This window comes from Cyanistes caeruleus, chromosome 2, assembly GCF_971803275.1.
Source record: "Cyanistes caeruleus chromosome 2, bCyaCae1.hap1.1, whole genome shotgun sequence".
NCBI lineage: Eukaryota > Metazoa > Chordata > Aves > Passeriformes > Paridae > Cyanistes > Cyanistes caeruleus.
In genome coordinates, this window is record NC_141702.1 from 64,892,615 (window position 1) to 64,919,276 (window position 26,662).

Sequence of the window (26,662 nt, forward strand, 5' to 3'; positions counted from 1 at the left end):
CATAAATAACCATTTTAATGTGGAAATGGTATAATTTCTAGAATTTACCCAGACCTCCTGGTCACCAGGTATTTGACACAGCAAAGGCTTTACAAACACTCATGTTAACACCCAGCAGATGCAAAGTGTTTGCAGAACATATGTTGACTTTGAGCCTGCTCTAAAGTGCCCCTTTGGCCTGTGGTAACTGGAATAGGCCCTGTCACAGGCTTGTTGGCTTCAGGACAGGTCTGCCCTGCCATACTCTGTGTCTTGTGGAGCAGAGCTGGCTTGTGTTCAGCCTGCATGGGTGTGAAAGGAGGGCCAGCACCACGCTGAGGGCTTCTGCGGGTTTGGAAGGATTGCTGTGCAAGGACAGAGCAATACTACCAAATGTCTTGCTGGAATTTATCACAAGCATTACTAAGTCTCTCCCCTGGATGGTGTGTGCAGTTGTGATTTTCCTACCAGCACAACTGCCTGTAGTGGCCTTGCTCTGCTGCTGAATGTGTGAAGCTTTGTGATGGAGACTGTGCCAGCTTCAGACACAAATGAAACCTAGGTGACCTGAGGGAAGCAGAAAAATTAGTTTTAGGCTGTTTGTTGTCCTTCTTGTTATGACTATGTGCTTGTGCTTTGCAGGATCTTAAGTCTGTGAGCTCTGCTCTTTTCAGAGCACTAAGTAGCAAATGCCCCAGCTGAAAGCTTTGACTGAAAAACTGTGCATTCCTGTGAGTTTGTAAAATCTGAGTCTGAGCCTTTTATTCCCCATTCCTTGGAGCCTGACAGCTGCTGGCACGTCAGAATTCAGCACTGTTGTCCCTGGGCACAAGTCCTTTAGTCAGAGAAGCATAATTTTCCCTAAACTTTAAAAAAAACCTCGAGCTGGGTTTCTCTTCAGCTTTGAAGGAGAGACTTTAAAAGCACTTGTGAGGAACAAGGAGGTTGGGGCAGGTTGCAGAAGTGATAGGACAACAAAGCTATGTAACTTACTTAGACAGCATTTTTCAGTACTACATTTTTTTTTATTTTAGTTTAATATGACACTTAAAAGAGGAGAACCTTTGTGGATTCCATTAAGAAATTTAGTATCTTTATTTTCTCTTTATGTATCTATCAACAATTGTTAATTGTACTACCTCTTGGCTGCAGTATCTAATAACTTTGTAACTCCTGCAGCATGTAAGTGACCTATTGCCTCATATAATTTTATTAGCATTTTACTGTACCGGTCTCTTTTGCTTACTAATATTACCTTAGTTCCTCCTTGAAATGAATTCTGCTTTTTGGTTCGATTTTCTCTCTCTTAGGTAAGTATCTAGTTGTGATTTATTAATACCTTTGTTTTCAAAGTCAATGTCTGCTAAAGATTTACATGAATCTGTGGTTATCCTTCTTGCTTTTGCATGGATGTACATGAGCTTCTATGTACATCTTGTTCCTGCTCACCCTGCTTTCTTCTGGCTTTCTGCTTCTTAGACTGTTGGCTTAGGGACTTCCTGTTGCACAAACATAATGACTCAACAGATGATAAAGGGTACTCTTAAGTCAATTTACAACTGAATCAAATATTAAAAGAATTAAAGTAAAGCCCATCTCTTCCTCCCCAAGTTCTATAAATGACAGAATCAATAACAGTGTTTTGATGAGAAGCCACCATTGCAGGAGAATGGAAGGGGTTTTAATAGCTCTGCAGCTGTGCTGCTGCAGCACTTGGCTGATCGTGTGCCAGAGGTGTAGGTACTGCTGGGCATGGGCCCTTTTGCTGCCTCTGCTTGCTGTTGTGGGCTCTGCTCTTTCCCCTTGAGACCCACCACTGTCTTTTGGGTTCTCACCTGGAGATGCCCTTGGGTTAACACTGATCTTTGATGAAGGCTGCTGACACTGCAAATTGATCAGCTCCTTGGCCTGATTAGTGCTGGGATGTGCAAGATTTGCACTTGTGATGGGGTGTTTTCTTGTAGGCTGTTTTTTGTTACTGGGGGAACAAGACAGTGAGTGAGTGGGGTGGAGACTGCTGATTATCCTGGCTGTGATGGCCTGGGGTGGTCACTGAGCCACATTACAAGTTTAGAAAGAGGTTTTCCAGGAACAGAGTGACTCTTGATTACCCAGCAGGGCCTGATGCAGAAAATGTGTAGTAACAGTAATGCTGTAAAAGAAACAGTTGCAGAAAATTGGTTCTGGGTTAAATTTTCGAGGTTATGTGCTCTTGCTAGTGGTATTTGGTTTCCTGTTGAAATCAATGACTTTATGTTTAGGACACAGAATAGAAGGTGGATGTTGCTGTGGGCATGCAGTCAATTAATTAGTGATTGTCAGGTGCTCATTAATAATTGAGAATCATGCTTTTATTTTTTTTTTTGCATTTGTGTTTATGCACTTATGTTGGTATTTGGTATATATGTGTATGAATATATTATAGCTATTAATTAACATAACTACTATCATATGCATGACTTGATATTCTGCATGGTATGGAATTTTCTTATGGATAAAGTTTGCTTTCATCCTTGTTTTGCTTTCACTTCTAGACCTGAGCTGTTCAGCTGGGATAAAGTTACAAAGATGTCCCCGGTTGAGAGACTGGAAAATGCTTTCAACATAGCCAAGAACCACCTAGGAATAGAGAAACTATTGGATCCTGAAGGTGGGATACAGTTATTTTACTTGACAAGAAGCTTCTTTTGAGCACTCTTAAAAGAAATTTCTTCTATCAATACTAAGTATGAATAACACATTTGTGCAGAGCTGTTTAATTTCAAACCTTTACATTTGGATTTAAACAAATGCCATTTGTTAGATTAAGGGCATGGATGTGTACGTGTAGGCTTTGGCATTTTGAATATTAAGGTTCAGGTTGACTTTCCATACAAAGACTGTGTAATGAAGCTGAAGTTGGTATGCTGACTTTGTTTCCCTTTAGGTAGGAGTTGTGCTGCAAGGGTGTGTGCTTTCTAGGTGCAACAGTGCATTCTGTAGGATGGGGTGGTTTAAGAGCTCATAATTTATTTTTCTTTACATACACAGTGAGTAGCAGTAGCTGCCTAGGAATGCTTACCAGGAAGCCTTGATGGCTCCTTTTTAAAATACTGACCTGCTGCTCTGCCATGAAGTGAGCCTTCAAAGATTCCTGCTCTAGGACAAGCCCTCTAACTTCAAACACCACCTTCTTATGAAAAACAAAAGTATTAGCTGAATGGGTACTGTTCATAACCCAAAAGAAGTGAACCTGTCTCAGTGAAACTCCTTCCAGTGTGGAAAAAGAGAAAATTACCTGACTAACAATGGGAAGGGGTATAGAGCCTAAGTGGAAAAGTTTGTTTATGCAGGATACTGTCCTTGAACTACATTTCTGCCTGGGAGATGCTTCAGAACAATTTTCCCCATACAAATTTTTCTCCTTAGCAACATCATGTCTGGGTTCTTACTTCAAAGAGATCAAGAATTTTCATGTGAATTCACTTCCAAATGCAGGAATTTATTTTTTTTTTTTCTCCTTCATGCTACTTTTAATTTATGTTAAACCTGGTCTCTGAGTTAAAAGCTTATGAAAGGCTGTTTGGACAATATGTGAATTGTTACCTGTGCTCTATGTAATGATTTTAAAAACTGTTTTCATTTATTTTTCCCCATGTTTTATCTTTTTGATGCAGATGTTGCTGTACAGCTTCCAGACAAAAAGTCCATTATTATGTATTTAACTTCTTTGTTTGAGGTCCTTCCTAAGCAAGTTACAATGGAAGACATTCAGGAGGTGGAAACCCTTCCAAGGAGATACAAGCAGGAATGTGAAGCTGGAGAATTCAGTATGCAGCAGGTGTGTTTGTCATCAAAGCTAGCCTTTCTTTTCTTGAGTTGTAATTTTAGCTGATCTTCGTGTTCATCAATTATCTTTGGAACATGCCTTCTGTCCTGAGCAACACAACTGGGAAAATGTGAAAAATCACAGCAACTTCTTTGTCATTAACTTAGGTCTTTCTGTCTTCCTTTTTCTTTTCTGAAACATGTACAAAATCTTGTATATTGAGGTATAAAGTTCCATTTGTGTTATGCTGCCTTTTGTTTTGTTTTTTGGGGTACTTTTATTTATTTATTGCTTCTTTGTTTCATACATCTTGATCAGCTGAAGGGAGAATCTTTAACTGAATTTGTGACTGAACTTGTGGTGGTTAGTGATAGTGATAAGGTTTTGTTTGGTTTTGAGATTCACTGTTGACAGAGCAAGATTAAAGTTGTCTTTACTATCCTGGTTGTTTACTAATGAACTTGGATTTTAATATAATGACTTTGGCCTTTCTCATTAAAATGTATCCAACAGTTATTTTTAACATTTTATGAAAGATTGAAAGGGATCTTAGTTCTATTTTTAATACCATTTGGGAGGGCATCTTCTGTGCACTTCTAAGACGTCTTGTTCCTCTTGGCTGCCTAGACTGTGGCACTTGAAGAAGATCAGGACAGTTCTAGAGCAGAGACTCCCAGCACAGTGACAGAGGTGGATATGGACTTGGATAGCTACCAAGTTGCTCTGGAAGAAGTTCTTACATGGTTGCTGTCAGCTGAGGATGCATTTCGGGAACAGGAAGAAATATCTGGTGATGTTGAGGAAGTCAAAGAACAATTTTCCACCCATGAAGTAAGTTTCTCTTATAAATTCTTCTGTTGTGGTTTGGCTTCTTTTTTTTTTTTTTTTTTGTGTGTGTGTATGTAAATAAGCTGCAGAACTTCCATTTCCTAGTCTTTTTTCAAGGCAAAATTGTTCTTTTTAGAAGAACCTTGAATGAAGCACGCTTTGAAACCTTAATGTAATTTTTTAAAAAAAGCCTCTGGTAGCTAGTTTATTGGTGTGCATAATACAAAGGCAGTATTATCCAAACTGGGTTGTACTTCCCTACTGCCAATTACTAAAAAGCCTGGTCAGCCTTATGCCACTTGATGTTAAATAAGGGTAATGCTGAAACTGATAATCAATTTATTCAGTGGTCTTCCTCTGATGATTAGGATACTTTGTTTCAGAAACATGTGTTGATGCTTCCAAATGACTCTTTTCCAAATTTTGGTTTGACTACTAATTTGGTTCTAAATCTGAACAAATGTCCTAATGTTGTTAGAAGTTTGTCTTGTTAGATGGTTTACTTTCCTCCTGTGTCAGCTTACTGTATAAAATAGAATATAGAGTTTGAATGCTGATCAATAGGAGGAATTTTTTCCTTGTGCTGTAGTTTTAAAGCCATGAAGCGAAGGAAGAGGTGTTCTGGATTTACAGTAAATTCATGTTGCTAACTCATAGGGTTCTAATCTTTCCTGCAATAGATTTCAGATGTTATTTTATGTTCTGTTGACCATAGGTCATTTCCTGTTTCATTCTTGGTGTGTTTGTTTGAAGGCTTTCTTCTCCCAAGCAGATCATTAAGGTGGTCAGCTTTTTTTCTTTGCTTTACTGGATCCAGAATTTTTGTAGTGCATGGAAAATATTGTGTCAAGGAAAGGAACAGGTCTGCCATCCTCATGTATTTGATGGTGCCAGCTCCTTCTACAGCACTGTTTCAAAGATGATAAATTTATAGGATATTTACCAACTCATAAACTCTGATAGGCCCTCACAGTGATGTCTCTGCTTGTACCATTTCCAGGGTTTTATGATGGAACTGACTGCACACCAGAGCAGTGTGGGCAATGTTCTGCAGGCTGGAAACCAGCTGGTGGCCCAGGGAAATCTGTCACCTGAAGAAGAGTTTGAGATCCAGGAGCAAATGCTGCTGCTGAACTCCCGCTGGGAGGAACTCAGGGTGGAGAGCATGGACAGGCAGTCCCGGTGAGTTCGTGGCACTTAACCTCTTCTAGAGATTCAGGACTGGCCTCTGGTGCTTGCTGTGTTTTGGAGAATTTGGTTTGCATCCCTTTGTAAGACTTATTTTTTTAGAATTAACATTTCAGTTTGTGACACAAAATCCACCTTCATACTTTCTAAGGTGAAACAAATGGAATGAGTATAACTGATTGGGTTTTTTTTTTTTGGTCATCATGTAAAGTATTTTGTGAATTGTTATGTAGATGTGCCAGACTAAATATATGGTATTTAACTGCAGTGGTTGCATAAACTACTCAAACAATATTAGAAACACATTCAAGTTTCTCAATAAAGCATACAGTGGATGTGGATATCTGTGGGTATTTACATAACTAAAAAAGCTTTTAGAAGATTTTTTTTCCTACATATGGGTTACCAAGGTAAGAGCTGCACATCAAGGGAAAAACTGCTTTTTGTTAGGACTTTCAGCAAGCAGTGGTTTTATTAGCAGCAGTCCCCCATTGGAAGAAACAATCCCTGATATAAGTTGCATAATTAATGAACATTTTTTATTGAGAAAGAAACAAGGATACTTATCTGTATTCCTTAGCTTAATGGTGAAAATTTTATTTGATGATAGGTAAGAGTTTTATGCATGGCCTTGCTTCTTTCCTATATGAGCTAGAATTTAGTTCCTTTCCCCGGGAAAGCTGTGTCTGAGGTAACTCCGTGCTTCCCCCTGCAGCCTGCATGACATGCTGATGGAGCTCCAGAAGCAGCAGCTGCAGCAGCTGTGTGACTGGCTGACAGTCACGGAAGAACGCATTCAGAAGATGGAATCTCAGCTCCTAGCGGAAGATTTGGAGTCACTTCAAAAACAGCTGGAAGAGCACAAGGTAAACCTTTTGCCTGTTAGGTAATATGTATGGAAGATGCCTATGTTGGTGGATTCCTTGACTAAGAAACTTGATTGTGTCATAAGTCACATATGGCTGCATTTGGTGTTTGCAAAAAAGGATGATGATGGTGTAGAAAGGAGTTAGAAGCCTTAACACTTGAGCACTGGTGACTAGTAGGAACTATTATATTTGCTTCATGCAGGAAATGTAACTTTTAGGGAAAATTGTTACCCTTACTTTGTGCAGGGAATAAAACATCATCTGGTAAACTGATGGTGTGAGGAACAGTATGGAAGGTACTGTGGACAGATTTGCCCTTAATTACTGGCAGGCATTGCTAAAGCCTGCTTGAGACTTGCACATTAAAATAATGTGGGAGTTAAAATGATCAGGGCCTTCCAAGTCACTGATTCCAGTCCCTGCTTTTACAGGAATCGCATCCTAAGGGTGTGCTTAGACACTGCTTTCTCATGTGTGCAATTTTTTGGAAGTGCTGTTCTTTCAATTGGGTTTTTGGGTGCAAATCCAGCCTTTCTATCCTGAAATGATTTTATGAAGGGAAAATATGTCGTTTTGTTATTTGTCATGGTGCAGCTTTAGTTTTCATGTTCAGTGCTGAGGTTTGACCTTCTCCCCAGCATGGGACATACCTCACAGAACAAGAACACTAGAGTATTTTTAGTTTGTGTAGTTTCCTGTCCCACATTTGCATTCTTTCCTTTGTTTTCAAAGTCTGGGGAGTTTGAGGCATGTGTTTCATAGAGTAGCTTAGGATATGCTGGGATAAAAGGTGACATTTACAGTACTGTAAAGGTGTATTGATTTTGCAGAGATATTTTGTAGTAGGCTTTAACCATTGAATCTGTTCTTTTAGAAGTTGTATGAATATTTAAATCCACAGATTGTTTTAAACTAATAAGAACTGCATGTTTTCTGCAGTTTTCAACTGTTATCTTAGGAGCATCATGGTCAGTTATTGCACTGTTGACATTTTTGAAATTATATTGTCAACTCTTGAAAAATGAGTGTTCCTAATGATTTGTTTGGCATATGCCCTGTGTTGCTTGCTTATTAACAACAGCAGCCCTGTGTAGAAACACTTAAGCTCTCCTATGTATAACATCAGATGTATGGAAAGTCAGTGCAGTTGTCATGTGATTCTCCTAGTCAAGTATGGGGCATCCATTTTAAAGCACTCCCATCTTTTACAGCATTTCAACAGAATGGTTTTGGGTTCTTTTCTATCAGCCTTTTTGAATTTTTAAACTATGCAGTGATGCCCACTGGTAAAATGTGGGCTTAGCTGTTGAATCTGAAATACCAAAGTTCCTTTGCTACAGCAGCTGTGACAGACACTGTGGCCAAAATAGCAGATTAGCAAATGCATTCGAAGTTGGTAACCTCTGATTTGTTCTTGTAGAGCCTGCAGAGTGATCTAGAGGCAGAACAGGTGAAGGTCAACTCGCTAACACACATGGTGGTCATTGTTGATGAAAGCAGTGGGGAAAGTGCAACAGCTATTCTGGAGGAACAACTGCAGGTAAATCTCGGAGCCCTCTTTTTTAAACTGTAGTATTGGGCACTTCAAACAATTGCATGTAATTGTTAATCAGCGTTTTTGTGTTTAAAGACAATTTATCTTAGAAAGTTATTTAAAATAACATTTTCTTTAGGAGCAATAGTAACTTAAAGAATCATTAAATCAGCTCAAGCTAAAACCTGCAAAAGTGCTTTGGTGGCGTTCAAGCTCAATTCCTGGTTAGTCAAGCTCTTTGCATTCTCAAGACTTAGGTTATTTGATAGTGTCTCCTTTCAGCAGTTTCATTAAACGGGAAGATGCATAGTACAGCTCTTATTTCATGTAAGTTATTTTCCTTAGAAAGTTAAAATCTGATAGAAGAAATACTTGAAGACATGAACGCAATTTATCTAGGGAGTATCATAAGAAGTGTTTTCCTGTCACTTAGGACTGTAACCTGAAGTACAGTGAGTACATGACAGAATTTTTCAAACAGAATTCATACTTTGTTCATTCCTTTTTAAGTCAATCAAATAGCTCAAAGACTTGAGCAAAACCAGAGTTAAGGCCACGTGTGAATGTTTTTGGAAGTGTTACTCTCCAGCTCTGTGCAATAGAGCAATATCAGTAATTGACAGGGAAGTAGATATAATGTCGAAACAAGTTAATGTGAAGTAGAAGTCACACTTTTGAATATCTGGTTTTGGAGTTTCTTTCTGAGGTTTGTGATTGCTCCTGAGTGTTTGGTGCTTTTGTAGAGGCTTGGTGAGCGGTGGACAGCAGTTTGTCGTTGGACTGAGGATCGGCGGGTCAAGCTGCAAGAAATTCAGCTTTTATGGCAGGAGCTGCTGGAAGAACAGGTGAGTAGCTCTCCAGCTTCTCAGAGTGACTGGTCGATTTGTGGAGGGGAAAAAAATTAACCAAAGAAAGCCCAAACAGTCAAAGCTCTGACTAGGACTGAGAAACTCCCAGAAAAGAAACCTTGAAAGCCTAGAATTTGTTTTTGTTGAGGTTCCCAGTGCTTTTGTAGGACAGGAGAATCTCTTAAGTGCAAGAGAAGTATTTTTCCAAAGTTTAAGAATAGAAGTTTATACCTCCTTATAAAATTATTTCCAAGGTATCTTGTAAAATGGTCAGGAAGTGGGAATATCTGTGATACTTAGAAAATTCATTGTAATTTTCCTATCTGGTAGTTTTGTGATTACAGAAATCCTCCAAATTAATGTACATGTGCTTCCAGCATGAACACGTAGACAATGGTTCAATACTAAAGTGTTCTCTTGCTTTGATATAATGCATTTTACATACAAAAGCTGCTCAAACACAAGTGATGGCATAAAAAATATGGTAACACAACTATATGTGCTGTTTGTATGCCTAGAACTAGAGCTTGTTTCATTTCTCAGCTTAAAATATTTTTTGTTTTTTTCTTTGGAGGTTATACTGAAATTGTTTTTTTCTTAAACGATAATATTTATCACTGTAAGCTATTGTTTAAACAAGGCAGTACTCAGAGATTGTTTAGACATTTGAAAGAAGTAGAACAGTGCTGGTAATAACTACTGGTATCAGCTGCAGCCTGTTTTTTTTTTTTGACAAGGATGTTTTGTCTGCATTCTTTGGGGCTGAATGTATGTTTCTCCCTTAACACTCCCATATCTGTTTGTAGTATATTGATATGCATGTGAACTTGTTCATATGGACCCAGGGTTAAGAGTCTGGTTTATCCCATGCCAAGTATCTGTTTATATATGTTTATTTAAAATAATGCTTTGTCACCTGTGTATGTGTATCCAGAAAATTGCATGCTAATGTTTTCTGGCAACTCTTGGGCGGGGTAACTTGGATTTGAGAAATAAGGATTCCCTCAAAATCCTTGCTGTGTATGTTCACATACAGTTCAACATACAGTTGGTATGGACTTCAGGTGCTCTTAGCTTTGATGACTCTGTCATCATGTCAACGTGTTTCTGTCCTCTTCTACCCTTACATTTGTTTGGGGACCACTCATTGACTAGTACAAGACTTTTAAAAGTACCATATTCTGTTTGAGTTGAACATTTGAACTCGGCTTTTTTTAATTTGTGTGTAGCTATGTTGCTCTGTAAAAGTGAAGCAATCAGTTTTTTTAGTGTGAAATGTCAGGTAGCAAACAAGGAGGAAATAGAAGTTTGTTTTGGGTGGTTTAGATCAGCCTTTTTGTACTCATTGTTCGCCTGAACAATGCATTTATTGCTAACAGGTTTGAATTGCAAATCTGCAAGAATGATCAAATGACTTGGAAAAATTACAGTCTGAAACTACTTAAAAATTGAATACAAACACTTTGATAACACAAAAGTAACTAAAAGAGTTTGTTACAAGCATTTTCTATTTTGCCCAACCACATGGAGAGATGAGCAACAGTGATGCATCAGCCTTTTTGTGGCTGCCTAGAAAGCTTTTGTACGCCGCATTTTCAAGTCAACACAATCCTTACCACTCAGGAAACAAATTCCTCAATCAGTGCCAGAGACTTCTTAGCACTGTGGTAATTATGTTTCAGTTTTTTAGGGAGAGTTATCTTTGACTGCTGATTTAGCAGAAATTAACGCATGAAGGGTTTTTGAACTCCTCTTATGCATAAAATATGTTGGCTGGGATGCCAGCATGATTTTTCCAGAGAGTATGTGGTGTTACAATTTTTTTTCTCACAGCCTTATGGCATTTCAGCCACCATCGTATTTTCTGTCTGTGGATTTTCCATGTTAGTTTGCATTGGAAATGTAAACTGCCTTAGCCCTGTGGCCCAAAGTTGCTGTAGTAAATTCTGGGACAATGCCAAAAATATAAAGCTAGGATGGGGAACCTAGTGGCTGTTGTAAAGTGTGTTGTTCAAAGAACAAAAGGGTCTGTCTTGCTGTGTGATTTTTTTTTTTGTTTAAAACAGAGAGGAGCAGCAGTGCACCAATGGCTGGGCAAGTGAGATTGATAGAGAGATGGGCATTCTAGTCCATGGAGATTGCATGGACATGGATATCCAGCAGCAGCATTATGTGGGAACATAATTTAGAATACATAAAATCCTTCTTGGTACCTGATGCTAGTTGTTGCTGGTGTTACTACAGGAGTGCTGTGTTACTGAAAAGTGGAACCCAGGATGGTTTCCTAGGGGAAAATAAAAATAAAAATGGAAACAATTAAAGATCTCTGCATTAGAATTATTCAGAGCAGACCACTCCAGCTTCCAATAGTTAATGAAACAGGAATTGCTGAAGTTATTTTGCAGTTGAAAGTAGGTACCATAAACAGGGAGGTGACTAATTAATATCTGAGTCTTTGATCAGCTGCCTGGACTAACTACTAGTAGTGTCACTTCTGTGAGAAAATGTTGGTAGCAGCTGTGTTTGAGTCATAGAGGAAGAACAGTGGAAAACAAAAGAACACCTACATGCCATTTTGATATATTCTAGTCTGATTTATAAATCCTACATTAGCTTTATGGTGGATATCTGTTTGCTATATAAATAACTTTGGGGGAGGTGTGCTCTGTTATACTGGGAAATGGTTTTGTTGAAATTGTTTTGCTGGAAGTATTACTTGCTTCTCTAATCTGATATTTTTGTCCTCTTTTTTGTACTACTTTTGTTAAAGTCAACTGAAATTCCAGCATATAAAGACTGCAGAACTGTGCTTTCAATGTAAAGATCTTAAAAAGACAACTGTCAATAGCTGTTTGACAGTCTTGGTATTTTCTTGTGCTATTTTTATTATCTGCAGTGCTTATTGAAAGCTTGGTTAACTGAGAAGGAAGAGGCTTTGAGTAAGGTCCAGACGAGCAACTTTAAAGATCAAACAGACCTGAGTGTGAATGTTCGAAAACTAGCAGTGAGTATTGATATCCTGCTTTATCCCATCAAATCTCATGGATTAGTTAAGTGGCTAATTACTAATTTGACCCTAGTAGGAGTTGGGAATGCATGATACATTAGGAGCCAGGCCAACATTCTTTCCTTGCCAGAATCTTGCACTTTAATTTAAAAAATATGTACTACTTACTCTGTGGCCATTCCATATTGGTGTGCCAAACTCTGAAGCAGCTATCCCAGATTTTTGAGAGGGTTTGGATGTTATTGCAGGCTACCAGTCAGCTGTGCTTTCCAAAGTATAGGTTTGTGGTGCGGGTTTTTCTTTATTTTGTTGGAGCAGCTTGTACCTCATCTAATCATTTGTAACTGTTACTGAAGAGATACTGCTGGTTCCTCTAGGAGATGGTTCAAGGATGTGCTCTTTAAAAATAGTGTCTCTTAGTGCTTTTTTTACACATAAGAAATGTTCATTGGGCTCAGGTAGTACATCTTTCACTCTGTCTCCACCCTTTTAACCCCCTTTGCCTCTTAGCCATGGAATTAAAGCTTAGGGGAAGTAGAATACTTGATGTCACATTTTAATCTTTTAACTACAGATTTTAAAAGAGGACATGGGTATGAAACGGCAAACACTAGACCAGCTGAATGAACTAGGTCAGGATGTGGCCCAAATCCTTGGGAATGGCAAAGCATCCAGTAAAATTGATGAGGATCAAGAAGAGCTAACTCAGAGGTGGGACAGTTTGGTTCAGAAGCTAGAGGATTACTCCAACCAGGTATTTACAAGGCTTTGTTACTTTTTAGCTTTTTATATGACTGTATGTATGGAAACTTTACTGTGTCAGCAAAATTGTCCAGGCATCAGGCTAGAGAGGTAGGTGAGTGCTTTTTCATGTGGGGTTGACAAAGCTGCCTGCGTTTTTGGTCTCCAAAAGCCCAAGTTGTTAACCTGACTAGTACTATTACTCCTTTCTCACACAGATTAAGCTTCATTTTTCTGATGAGTAAAGCAGGCTTGCCATGTATTACCAGTCAATGCAAATGCCTTTAAACATTATAACAGTGCTGGGACTGGATTAAATCTGATACTAAAAGAAAACAAAGGCAGAACCCAAACCCCAGAATAGATAAATAAATGGGAGTCATACAAGTATTTATGCTCTGTGAGTATGATTTCTCGTCTGTTGATAATAGAGTAGTTGTTTGTTTGACATGTAACAATGATAGCCAAGCTGGATTGTTCAATGTTTATTTTAGTATTTTGAGTGCTTGGTAATGATTTTATTTAGACAGAACTCCTACTGGATTCTGTGAGGGTTTTATTTGACAGCTTTATAACTCATATGTGCTTTTTTTGGTGATATTAATATGTTGTTATGGTGAAAACCATGGCACTAACTCATGATCTATTTAGTGTATAGTGAATGAGTTGTGCAGTCTGAGTAGGGGTTCATTTCAGCCACGTGGCTTTAATTTGTTCTTGTGTTTGAGTCAAAGCACTAGAGAATGCCAGTTCCTGTCCCTGTCCTTTCATTCCCCTTAAATATCAAGCACATACTTAGAATTTACAGGTTGAGTCTCCTGGGACTTACCTTATAACCCAATAAAGAATGTGGGAGGTTACTATTGACTTGAGTGAGTTTTTAGGTCAAATTCACTGTGTAGCAGCTCTTTATAAAATCTAGGCTTGATTTTATGGAGTAGGAGTAGAGAATGTAGAATTGCTATTAACAAACTCCAAGTACCTTTGTTTATTTTGTGAAGGAATTATGAAACAAAATAGCAATAGTTCACATGGACTGGCATGATTCTAGCTGAACTGAGAATTTTGATGCTTAGTTTCCATCTGTAAAATGTTAATAATGATCTTTTTCTCTGGAGTGTATCTGTGATAAAGGTGCTTCATGACAGCTCAATATGGTCATTTCTGTGAGTCAGTGAACAGGCTTTTATGTCTGAATAAAAGAAAATAAGAAAAAGCGACTCAGCTTGAGTAAAAATGGCACATATTCCTTGCCCTAAATTATTTTTTATAGGTAACTCAAGCTGTAGGAAGCGTAGGAATGCCACAGGTTTCTCAGAAGACTGCTGCAGAAACACCATTGAAGGAACAGGTGGTGGTTAAACAGTCCAGACAGGAGTTGCCCCCACCACCACTCCCAAAGAAAAGGCAAATTCCAGGGGACAGTGAAGCAAAGAAAAAGTAAGTATATATCACTGCATTTTTCCCTTGATAATTTGGATACTGCAGAGACTGTCATGAGTTTTGATCCCTCTTTTATACAAGTGAGCAATACTTAAGTTGCAGTTGTGAGATTGGGCTTGGGGGCTTGACTAGATTATCTCCAGTTGTCCCTTCCAACCCTAAGAGTTCTGTGATTCCTTTAATGGGAACGGGATGTTATATACAGCCTTGTTTTCAGAGCAGCAGAAAACCTGTAGTTTCCATTAATTTCAAAGGAAAACAGGAATGTTTTGTTTCTCATAGAAACAGGTCTTCAGTCCTGTATCTCAGCTCCTTTGCTGAAAAGACAAAATTATATTTGCTTTCTTTAGGGAAAACATCTCCTCTTTGCTCAAGATGTGATGTGAAAGTGTCAAGCATTTTGATTGATTTATTATTTATATCTAATCTTCATAAAAAGGCTTGGAAACATTTTCTATCTCTTGTATTTCGTAATAAGAATAACACACTGATGTCTCCTTTGACAAGTCTTTCTGGAGTGGCTGGCTCATTTGCATATATAGACTCATAGAAACATTTGGATCGGAAGGGACATTAAAGATCATCTCATTCCAACCTCCCTGCTATGGACAGGGACACCTTCCACTAATCCAGGTTCTTTGGAGCCTTATCCAACCTGGTCTTGGTAGGTTTCCAGGGATGGAGCATCCACAGCTTCTCTGGGCAGCCTGTTCCAGTATCTCACCGCCCTCATACTGAAGAATTTCTTCCTTATATGTAATCTAAATATACTCTCTTTCACTTTAGAAGTTACTCCTTGTCCTATCAATACACTTGCCTGTAGAGTCCCTCTCCATTTTTGTTGTAGCCCCGCTGTAGGTACTGGAAAGCTGCTATCAAGTTTTTCTGGAACCTTCTCTCCTCTTAGGCTAAACAGTGTTTAATAGCTTGTGCTGAATTCTCTTTATTAAATAAGAAAACCTAAACCTAAGGGAATTGTTTCAATAGAAACTAAGAAATAAAATGCTGTTTGCTCAACATTTTGCTTTTTGTGCTTGGCTGAGGAAATGAGCATTTCCTTGAAGTGTCACTGGTTTAAATCTTTGTCAGGTCATTTAGAGATACAGTAGAGGCTGCATCAAGACTAGGGAGTCACTGTGCTAGGGGATGTGTTTGCACAATGAAGAAGAGTTTTTTATTAATTTTTTCTGGAGGAGGAATGGAGGTTTGAAGGGGTGAGGAACCTGCCCAAATGCTCTTGAGGACTCTGGTCAGACCCTTTGAGCTCTGGTGGGGGTTGTGTGTGCATTTGGATGTGCCAGGGCAGTAAAGCAGCCAGCAACTGTCTGTCCTTTCTCTGTGTCTCATGAGTTGTAGAAACTATTTTAGATTTTGAAAGCAAAAGTGATTTATCAGTCATCTGTTTTAATAGAGTTCAAACTGCATTAAAACCAGGGGTTGTGAAAATATTTCATAAACTTTCTGATGCTTTTGGATATTTACTTAGGTTGAAACCAACAAATGACCAGTAAGTGGAATTTTGCCAGTTTCCCCATGGAATCTATGGGTGATTGACAATGGCATTTATTGGGGTGTTGTTATTCCATGTTAGGATTCACACTGTTAAGTAATGTAATCATAATACAGCCTGGCATGTGGTCTGTACAGTGTATCTGTCCATTTCTCAAATTCTGTACAATATTGGTTAATATGAGAGTTGATTGGGGTTTTTTTTGGTGGTGTTAGGTTGTATCTTAGAGGTTGTAGGGGTAAGAAAGTTGTGAGCATAAATGTGTTCACTGTAGACAAAACCAGTAAGCTGTAAGTTAATCTTTTGTTAGTGAAGTGTGCAATAATGTTTGTCAGATGTCACTGCCACTGTTAGCTTTTCCTTCAGCCAAAATAGTCTTGCAGACTTTTGAAACTTCCGAATTGCAATTCTTATTTGTTTTGTTCCTGAGGTCTAGTTTATTTCTTTTAAAATAGTCAGCATTGAGAGATCTGTTTTGTAACATATTAAAGGAAATGGTTATAGTTTGTGTGAAGCTGTGTGCACCATGTATTCTCAATTTGTTCCTGAAGGCTGATATTGTGGGTATAATTTTTATTATGGTAGGCTTTTAAAAGTCTGTCTCTGCCCTTCCTGTGAGTAGTAATATGAGGAGCATGAATTTTGTGTACAGCCTTGCTGGTTTGGGATCGAATAATGTGCTGAACTTTAAGACTTTTGATTTTTAAGACAGAGCGAGTGAAACCAAAAAATAAACCACTGTCTGACCTTTTAAACTAGGTTTGATGCTGAAAGTGCTGAGGTCTTGAACTGGATTTCAAAATCAAAATCTACCATTCAGGCTGCAGACATCAAAGAATATAAGAAGATGAGAGACACTTCTAGCATGAAAGAAAAATTGAAGGTAAAATGGGGAGATAGAGCATGTTTCAGTGAATACTCTGCTTTGTATCTAAGCTGGCTGTCAGCTGGAGGTGTGAGCTGATCCGCATGCTTTGAGGGGATTAAGTCCCTCAGTTAAATAGTTTCAGAATTGGGCATACATGGAAATCTCTGACCAGCTGGACACATTTTTTTTGCTGGTATTGCTGCATAATCCACAGGAAATTTTAAAAACATATATTTCTGATGTCTCCCTTGGAGGTCTGAAAAATGTCTGCCTTCAGGATTATTATCTTTTGCACTAAGTAGCATATTTTGGTTTAATGTTTCACAGTTGGAAGTAGCCTTGATCGACACCACTTTTATAATTTTGGTAGAGATAGGCCAGTGGGGTGCTCAGACACCCCTTGAATCATGCTGTGACACTCCTCAAACACTGTACCACCCAAGGTCCTAAGTGGTTTGTTGTTATAATGCTTGGACGTGTTGTTTGCTCTATTAATTTTGGAGAAAACCTGATTGTTACAGCTTCTGTACAGTATTGCTGACCTGCAAGGCAGACTACATAAGTTTACAGAATCTTGTGGGAGCTGTGAAATAGCCATTGTATTTTCTTGCTTCCTTCTTCTTTCTTGGCAGGAAACGATTCTTGCTGTTTTCTGTTTCTTGAACATTCTTTGTTAATGAAGGTTAACTGGAGCGTTAGCAGGACCTGAATCTGCTTTTGAAATCAAAACCAGTACTTAAAGATCTCTATAAAGAGGCTCCTCCTTAGTGCTCTAGTGGAAAATGGTGCCAGTAGGAATGTTTGGAATGACAGTACTATTGGAAATAAAAACCAAAATAAGTATCTTGATATTTTATTTATGGATCTTTAAGGATGTTTATAGCACTTTAAAAGAGAGGCTCGGAGATGAACACCAGGTTCCCATGAACAGTACTGTTTTTAAATGATTAGTCTGTAAGCGGATAGGACAGAGTTTGTTCTTCCCAGCTGTGCAAATAAGTGCATGCTTCTGAATGTCCTGTAACAAGTCTACACCAGAGTAATGACCTTTGACATTAGGTTCAAGAAGATTTTATTTTGGAGATACTTTATTGTAATCACAGAGGATGTTGAAGTCGTGGTCTTGTGGCCGAGGAACTTATCTTTCCTTTGTGGATGTATTCTACCTATTGACTCACAAAGGAACGTTCACCAATATGTATAACTTGTGGGAGGAACTTTTTCCTGAAAAAGTCTTGGTAGTCACAGAGAATTTCCCTCCCCAATCTTTGTGAAGGAGAGTAAAGCACCAGAACTTACGAGAGTGGATTTCTAGTGTGCTGTAGTTCTTGTTGTTTGCACTTCTAGGGAACAGGTCTGTTGTTCCCTTCTACTGGAAAACACAGTAGCAATTGTAGAAATGAAGGGACTATTAAGAAGGTCTTTTCTCCACTGGTTCACATTAGAGAATTGCAGCTGAATTTTGGTTACAAGTGACTTGTTTTAGCTGGAGTCCCAATATCTTATTTCACACAGTGAGGTCGTCAAGCCTTTAAACAATATTTTATTCCTGGTGCTGTAGTACTACTCTCTTGCATGCCTGGCACTTGTGGGAGGTGACTCCTTTTGCATTTGTTTTCTGCACAAGCAGAACTAACACGCACCTCAGAAGGTGGTGTATCCAAGACAATGATGTGTTTTGGGTAGTAGTGGGAAAAGAGGTATTAGTGGGTGAAAGAGGGAAGTCAAAGAAAATAACCCTTGCTGCCACTGTATTCTTTTGGGATTCACTTTGAAGGTGATTGAAAAGGAAAGAGCTGAAAAAAGCCAGAAGTTAGATGAACTGAAACGAAGTGGACACATTCTATTGGATCAAATGGGAAAGGGTAAGCAACTTGGAGGTTTTTCTCTTTTGTGATTTAATCACTTGAGTTGCTGGGAAATAATACTGAAATACATTATCTCCTCCTTTCTCCCTCCATTTTCTTTCCTTTATCAGTCATTGTTACTTTCACTACTTAGTTGTGTCTTTTTTTTTTATTAAAGCTTTCACAAAAGCAATATTATTATTTATTAATGTGCATGTGTTCATTTGCAATCTTTTAAGGGGTATTTTAAGAAATTATTTCTATTTCAGTAACAATGCTAGTTAGATACTTTCAAGGAAGTGGATTGATTTTAAGTAAAAGTTGTAAAAAAACTGCTATAGAGAAGTTAAAATTTTGAAGCCAAATTTAAACTTGATATGCGTGTGTATCTCATTTTTTCACAGTTTTATCTGCTTTTGTAAAAACTATTAGTGTGTTTTTAATGATACAGTCACAATCTATGTCTCAAAGGCAAAGAGAGGAATCTATATGATTGGGAAAATGATTTCCAATTAAAACCCTTATCCATGGGATCTTATAACTGACATCCATGACAGTTGAATCTTTAAGCCTTGCCAAAATCTTGTTTCATATTGAAAAAACTCCATCAGTGCAATGATATCTCTATGAAAGAGATGTTCATATCATCTAGAGGCAATCTTTTAGATCTGCTGTGCGCTTGACTTCTGGTGAAGTTATCACTGGTAGCATTCAGACAGGAGAGAGAATGGTATTACTGTCTTGCATAATGACCAGCATCCCTTTTGGAAAATGCTGAATTCCAGTGGATTTCTGGGCAATCACATTTTTTTGCAGTCTGATGCTTTGCTTGTATGCCCCAATTTACTAAGCATGTCTAGTTAAAATACTTTTCCCTCCTTGCTAACTGCAGCTGAAACTTTTTACGGTGGGTGCTATTTCCCTGAAGCTGATGGCTGAAAGCCACTGGTTTGACCTGGAGCTTGGCTTATAAAAATTTTTAGATGTTCCTTGTTTTAAAACCCAAACCCAAACCAATCAATCCTGCCTTCCTCTTTCTTTTAGCTGTGATAGGTCATGGTATGAAACCACCATCTGTTAACCATAATGAGAAAAACATAGTTGAAAAGCTGCTTTGTATCAGCAAAGACTAAGGTCAAGAATTTGCATTCTAGCTGATTGTCATCTTAAAGGTTGGGATCTATAGAAAATAACCAATCTCAAACTTCTTGTTTTGTTAGGGTCTGATAATGTGCTCTGTCCAGCTCAGGCTCACAGCCTTTTTCCAGACCTAGGCCCAGCTACACCTGCGTGGAATAATGCACATTGTTGAGATGAAGAATGAGGGATGGGAACACCTTGCTTTTGAAACGGTTTATTGTTCAAGTAGCCAGATAAGATATCAGAATCAAGGTGTGAGATTTAGAAGCAACAAGTCAGCCATAGCTCACGGAAGACATGAGTTTCTTCTTTGCATAGCAATATATAACATTTTAGCCCAGTAGGCAGTTGACACAAAGCTTGTTTTCACTTATTAACCTATCACCTTTGCTTAATTTTGCTGCACTGTGTCTCTCTTAGCCAATAAGCTGACAGGTCATGTACTCACATACCCCTCTACTACAGTTTCCAGATCTCTAACCTACACTATAACTCACACTATTACAGCTTAAACCTCAAACTATTTTACTTAATGTAATTTCTTACCTACTCTAGGCATATTCTTACTTACAATTATAGGAACATAAGTTTATAATTTCTGTACCCAATGTCTGTGTACCTCAATGTCTGTGTACCTCATCACTACATCAATCCAAGCTCTTTCCAAGGCTGCAGATCCAACCCTTCAGCATCTGCAGAAGTTTCTATTATTTGGTTTCCGATAGCACAGCACTGGCGCATTTGTGCCTACATCCATTTCTATCCTGGGAGAGGTGCAGGCTGTGCCATAATGGCAGTGACTGGTCTTTGTGTGCGTGCTCCTCCCCTGTGGCTGCTCTGGTGTTGGTGTGCCAAGCCTGTGGCTGATGTGTGAGCACAGGGGCATCTATGGACCAGGGTCATCAGGTGCTCTTGTAGAAGCTGGCTGGCTGCCCTGACCAGAGATTTGGGCTCTACTTGTGCTAGTGGTTCAGCAAAAAAAAAATCCTCCCTGTGTCTTTCCTCAAAATTAGAGTATCTCACTCTACATTTTACTAGCAATTAAAGTTGAAATGGTGCTAGTAATAAGTATAGATTTATAGATATTGGACTGGAAATCAAATAATTTTGTATATTAATGTGAAAGTGCACTTGTATTTGAAAAGAAAAAAGGTTAAATGCCTGTTAATGAAAATGTGTTGTAGTTAATATAACAATAATTTGTATAATCTTTGTAGAAGGACTCCCTACAGTGGATATAAAATCTATGATGGAGAAAATTTTGTCGGGGTGGAAAGATGTGGTTCGAAATTTAGAAGAAGTGGCCAGAAAGATAAAGTACCAGGAAGATATAAATGCTTATTTAAAGGAAATGAATGAGCTTGAGAAGACTTTAAATGAGAAGGATGACTGGCTTAAAAATGACACTTCTTCAGCATCTCAGTCCTCAGCAGTCCAGAAAAACTTATGTCGGGTAAGTTTGGCTCAGCTTGTTAATTTGGATTGGAAGCTGTCAGAAGCACAGCTCAAGTCAGAAGAGCTTGGCCTAGTCAGTAAGAGAACTCCATTTCTAAGGCATGCAGGGCACCTGATTTGACTGGAAGATTTTGGAATGTCTGTCACTCAAGTGATTCAGTGTTGTCACCCTAATACTGTGGGTGAGCTGTGCTGCAGTAGTGTACTAAAATCTTTGTGTTTACAGGGCAAGTGTGAATTTTGGTTTTGGTTTTTCTTTTACAGCAGGAGTTAACTCATCTTGTAAGCCTGAGTCCGCAGTTGGAAAATCTGAAAGCCACCTGCAAGACATTGACCTCCCAGCCCAATCCTCCGAATTTCATTCAGGAGAACTTGAGTGATATTCTTAATCACTTCAAAGTGACTCGTCAGAAACTAGAGGAACATCACCAACAGCTGAAAAAACGTAAATAAATAAATAAACATAAACATATATGTTTTAGCATAAAGCTTCCTGCTTACTTGTGTTCTGATTTTTTTTATTGTTTATTTTGAGCTGACTGAAAGCTCATTGAATTCTGGTAGAGTTTTTGTAATGTTTGTGCTAGGCTTTGTGTCAAACTGACAAAATTATTTTATTCACCTGGAAGAATATGGCCTCTTCTCTGCACAGTTCAAAAATCTATTATTCCATGGTGTTTAAAACCATTATGCAAGGATGCAACATTCCTGAAACCTCATTGAAATACTTAGCAAGGCATATTTAAGGTAGAAAATATAGCTCAAAAATCTGTCTCTCTCTGGTACTTAGAGAAATAAATATTCTGTAATGAAATTCTAGAAATGAAAAGTAGAAGATTAGGAGAACCTTGTAAAATGAAAGTGTGCATGTGAAATTTATTATTTTTCATAGCTTTGAGCACATTAGTCATACATAATTCCTTTTGGAAATTTCATCTCTGAAGTGATTTGGAATCTGGCTTACTTTTCAGGCAGTTTCTACTTGGGTTGTTGCATTAAAAAATTCAGTATGAGCATTCAAACCAGTTGTGCTGGTTTCTGAAGGATTTTAAATGTAGTGCATGAAATATGTAGTTCTACTTATACTTCACAACTGAATAGTGACAGCACAGACCTGTAAGAGATTATTTTTTTCTTAGTTTTTGTTTCGGAGGAATTTGAGGAAGTGTTTTATTAACAGCCTCAAGTGGAAGAGCATTAACACTCTATTCCGTGTGTAATAAAAATAGGCTCAATTACAAAATTAAGCCATCTGTACAGTGTGTTGCACCAGGCCTGCAACAATACTTCAATTATATCCATGCAGAAAACTGTATGAATGAGGTATCTGTCAGCCATGTTCAAATTACAAGGGTGTGTTTTCATTCTTACTGTGACAAATTATTACTTTATAGCTGTTTTGAGTTCATGGACTTGTGAGTAATTTTATTGGTATTTTGGTAACTATGTCATGTGACAAAAATACTTTTTTTTGGTGTCACATCACTTGAGGTGTTATTGGTGTACTTGAACCAGTTATTGCTTGGTAGGAACACTGTATATATTCTAATACATTAAATTTGTGTTTGTGTGTCTTTTGAATGAGACAACCTATTGCTGAAGAGCAGAAGGAAATGTCAGTACAGGGTTTTAGCTGTTTATTTACAGCATAGTTTGAATTGCTGCAAGGTAAAAACTTCCAGAGCTATGTAACTGGTGGAAACAACTGGTGGTGTAACTTAGGCATTTGTGAACTTGGCAGGCTTTGACTGACAGAAGGCCACCTCTTCTTATGGCTCTTCTTTGAGCCTCTGAAAACTCCCCCATGGAGTGTTACTCAGTCCTATCTCTATGGGCATTTTTTAGATAGCAATCAACTCAATTTTTTTTGTCACTGGGAAACTATTTTAACTATTTTCTTCTCCTTCAGGATTTTCTGTAGTTAATGAGAGTGCACCTATATGCTTTTATTAATGTCCTTCCCCCCCTCCTTTAAATTGATCTGACTTTTTGAGAAAAGGAAGCTGGATAACTCTGATTCTCTGAAAAGGTTGACTCATTGCTATAAATGGTAGGACAGTTCTGACAGTAAGCTGTTGAAAAGCTACCTGGTGAGTCACAACAAGGCTTAGATTAATTTTCACTTGTGGCAGTAACAAAATTGCTTAGGAATCCAGGGCCAGAGAATGTACATACCACAGTACAGGATTTACAGGCAAAATCCTGTTTGCTGCAGTTATTCCAATTGGCTGTTTTCATTCTGAAATTCAGTGAGGTGCTGCCTCCTGCCTAGGATTCCACAGGGCTGGATCAAACAAATTTTGGGATGTGGTTGAAGATGGCAAGCAGATATTCTAGCCAAACTCGAATTCCCTTTTAACTCTTTCTAGATGATGTCTCTGTTCTGGCAACAGGCTGAAAGCCTGCGTGGTAAATAAATTAAAAAAAGTAAAAAAGCAACCCCACAAAGCCTACTCTAATATGTGTTGTATGTATTTATATATATACACACATACATATTTATGACTATATACCAATATATACCATTTATACTAGCTTATTTAGTTCCTATATATGGTGTGTGCATTTAATCTTTAATGTATGGCTGTTATATTTGCTTTACTGTGTTTTGTGTATATATAGTAGATATATAGATATATATATATTGTATTTGCAGATAAATTGCAGATATATCTAAAGCTTAAAAATGCAAAATACTAAATTTAGATGGTTTATATATTTTAAATACTATGGATTTTTCTTGCTATAATAATATCTAATTTAAATACTATCGATTCTACAACCCCTCCCACCCAGACAGATTTAGGTGCTTAAATGTATAAAAAAAGTTTCTGAAAATGGTTTTGAGTTTGTAAAATTTTTGTGAGGTTTAATTGTATATTTATTATTATATTCCACATATTTATTATATATTTAATGTTTTTAAAGGAAAAAATAATGCTATCTGTTGAAGAGTATTTTTAGCTCTTGGAAACTTGATTATGTTCACATCACCTATGGTTTGGGTTCAAGTGTATTTCCTTACGTTGTGTTTTGTTCCCTTACTCTTCTACATGGTGCCAGAGACAGAAAGCCAGCCGAGCCGTGAGTACGTGGAGTCCCTGCATCAGCTGAAGGACACGCTGAGTGAGCTGGAGGGCAAGCAGCACTCCATTGCCAGTGGCCTGAGCGAGCCCAGCAAGGTGGAGAACGCGCTGCAGCAGGCAAAGGTAACTCTCACCTTAGCACTGAAGTAAGGAAGTTACTCCACTGCTGTCATCCTCTGTTCTCCTGCCTTGTTTTCAGTGGCGTGGCTAAACACACACAGAGGGGTGTCGGGGACGTGGAATCTGCTTTTGGAGGTGGCTTGCTGGGCTATCAGGCTGCTGAGTGACACATCCAGGCGAGGGCTGGATATCTCTAAGCCTGCAAGGCTTCACAGTCTACAAGGCTTCTCTTGCTGCCTGTTTCAGGAGATGAGGCTGGGAGCTGGGATGCTCAGCCAGGGGAAAAGGACCTCAGATGGCCTTGGTGGCTTCCCCAAGCACTTTCTGGTGTGCATGTCCCTCCTGTGCTCAGGAGCTGCAAATCAAATATTAGAGCCCCCAGAGCACCCCCCTTCTAGAGGCTGGGTTGGATCAGGTTGGTGACCTGATCCAAGATCTGCTCCTCTGTTGCTGAGTGCAGTTGTAAGGAAAACCAGGAGCTGGGACCTGCCTTTCCCTCTGCTGGGAGCTGCCCCTGCCTGACCCACACCACTGTCATGCCTGTGCCTGGCCTGGTGGGGCCTTCTGTGCTTGGGAGGCCATGTCCCTCCCTGGGGCATGGTGGACTCCAACCCTACCTCTGCCCTCCTGAAGGGGCTGCGGTGTGCAGGCTTTCAACCCTTCCAAGCACTGGGAAAAGCCCACCCAGGTGTGAGGGGTCTGCCTGCTCAAGCTGTCTGAGGGTCAGCTGGTTAACAAACCCATCCTGCCGCATCCTGCTCGGGTCTTTGGGGAGAGTAACTGCGCTTCTCTGACCTCCAGACTGCCTAGCAAAGGGAAACAGTGCTTATGAGCCATAAAGGTAATTGATAAAAAATTTTCTCCAGTAGAATCAATGTTTTGTTTCCTGTTGTGAACTTATGAAGTAGACAAAAATTTATAGATGACAGCTGCTTTGCAAATACCACATACTGAGGCAGGGATGGACCTCTGTCCAGGGAGAGAATTCTGCATCTCCAGTACTTTCCCCCTGCCTTTTTTTTTCTGTTTGTTTGAAAAAACTCAGTAAATACTTCTCTGCCTGCTCCACCACCCTCCACAGTCAGAAGCATGTGTTTTTCCCTGTGTGGTGGCCTAATAAGGCTGCAGGTGACTCTGGAGGAGCTCTTGAGCTCTGGTTGCTGGGTGCATAGATGTTGTTATATCATTCTCTATTTAGCTGAATGATGGTTTTTAGAAGTCCAGTAAACTGATATTAGTGCTTTGGGGTTTTTTTGAACCAGGAGATTAAAACAAGCTTTGATTCTTTGATTTTCTATTTTGTGTTGCTTCTATATTGTTTAAACTTGGCGGAGATTTTCTGGTCCATATGCTATGTGAATTGCAATGACATTTAGCCTTTGGAGGCTTGTCTTTTGCTGCCTCTGCTCAGTTTTCTTCAGAGTCTAATTACCCTGAAAAGACATACTATGTTAGTGTAGGTGCTTTAATGTTAGAAAGTGACAAGAGAGGGGAACAAACTGTATATGAGGAGCTGCTTGTGGATCTTGGATTGTTTAGCTCTCTCCACACTGTAGCAGGCACTAGTAAGTGCTTTATCTGTGGTCTCCTGCACAGAGAGCTCTTGCTTTCTGACACAAACATTCCTCTTCCCAGTCTCATTGCTACCTTTCTACCTGTCTTAGAGGAAATGGTGCACTTTCCAGGAAAAGAAACACAATAAATGTAAAGTAAATCTAAGAACATGAACAGTTTAAAAAAGATTCTTCCTCGGTAGAAAGACAGCAAAATATGTATGCACACATCCTGCTTGTACATATTAAATGCATATGCTGGAAAATTAAATCCAATGACTTGATAATAATTTCATGTGTTCATTGTGAATTTCCTTGAAGCAAATTTGAAGCACAGTAATCAAAACTGAGTTCAATGAAATGGTAGAATTTTTCATATTTTGGCTTATACCTTCAGCTGCTTTTTATCATATTAGTAAATTAGCTCTTCCAAATCAAGTGGCTCTTCATATCGGCAATGTCATAGTGAATATATTCTGAATATATCCTCCCTGTATCTCATCTGGGAAAGTAGGTTCAAAACTTGAGTATCCAGAGCGTGTTTTGCAACTAAGACATTATATTTCACTTTACAAAACTTGGAAGAACACACTCGGCTGGTTTGTGTGTGCTTTTAAAAAACAAACAGACTTGTGTGGGGGGGAATGGAAATACTGAGTTCCTGGTCTGTCTGCATTGCAGTTTCCTGTGTGAGTGCAGTGTGGCACAGCCATTGCTTTGTCGACTTGCGTGCCAGTTCTGTGCAGCACACAAGAGGCGTCGATGCCTACGTGTGTTGAGCTATGTATGAGGCCAAGCTTTGCTACCCCTTCTGTAGTCTCGGCTGCTGCACCAGTAC

General features: G+C 38.8%; 1 protein-coding gene across 9 annotated transcripts in view; it reads left to right on the forward strand.

Annotated features, from left to right (window-relative positions):
• Positions 1-26,662, forward strand: part of UTRN (utrophin) — a 339,362-nt gene that overhangs the window by 79,175 nt on the left and 233,525 nt on the right. For 5 of the 9 annotated variants that reach the window (XM_086877551.1, XM_086877555.1, XM_086877550.1 and 2 more), the window contains 15 exons: positions 2,514-2,629; positions 3,636-3,799; positions 4,415-4,618; positions 5,616-5,797; positions 6,519-6,669; positions 8,093-8,212; positions 8,950-9,051; positions 11,951-12,058; positions 12,636-12,815; positions 14,076-14,242; positions 16,515-16,638; positions 18,401-18,488; positions 20,828-21,063; positions 21,330-21,510; positions 24,129-24,274. In XM_086877551.1, coding sequence (XP_086733677.1) covers positions 2,514-2,629; positions 3,636-3,799; positions 4,415-4,618; positions 5,616-5,797; positions 6,519-6,669; positions 8,093-8,212; positions 8,950-9,051; positions 11,951-12,058; positions 12,636-12,815; positions 14,076-14,242; positions 16,515-16,638; positions 18,401-18,488; positions 20,828-21,063; positions 21,330-21,510; positions 24,129-24,274 — 2,269 coding nt within the window. The remainder of the gene's footprint in view (positions 1-2,513; positions 2,630-3,635; positions 3,800-4,414; positions 4,619-5,615; positions 5,798-6,518; positions 6,670-8,092; positions 8,213-8,949; positions 9,052-11,950; positions 12,059-12,635; positions 12,816-14,075; positions 14,243-16,514; positions 16,639-18,400; positions 18,489-20,827; positions 21,064-21,329; positions 21,511-24,128; positions 24,275-26,662) is intronic. The other 4 variants (XM_086877553.1, XM_086877557.1, XM_086877552.1 and 1 more) reach the window with 1 other exon arrangement.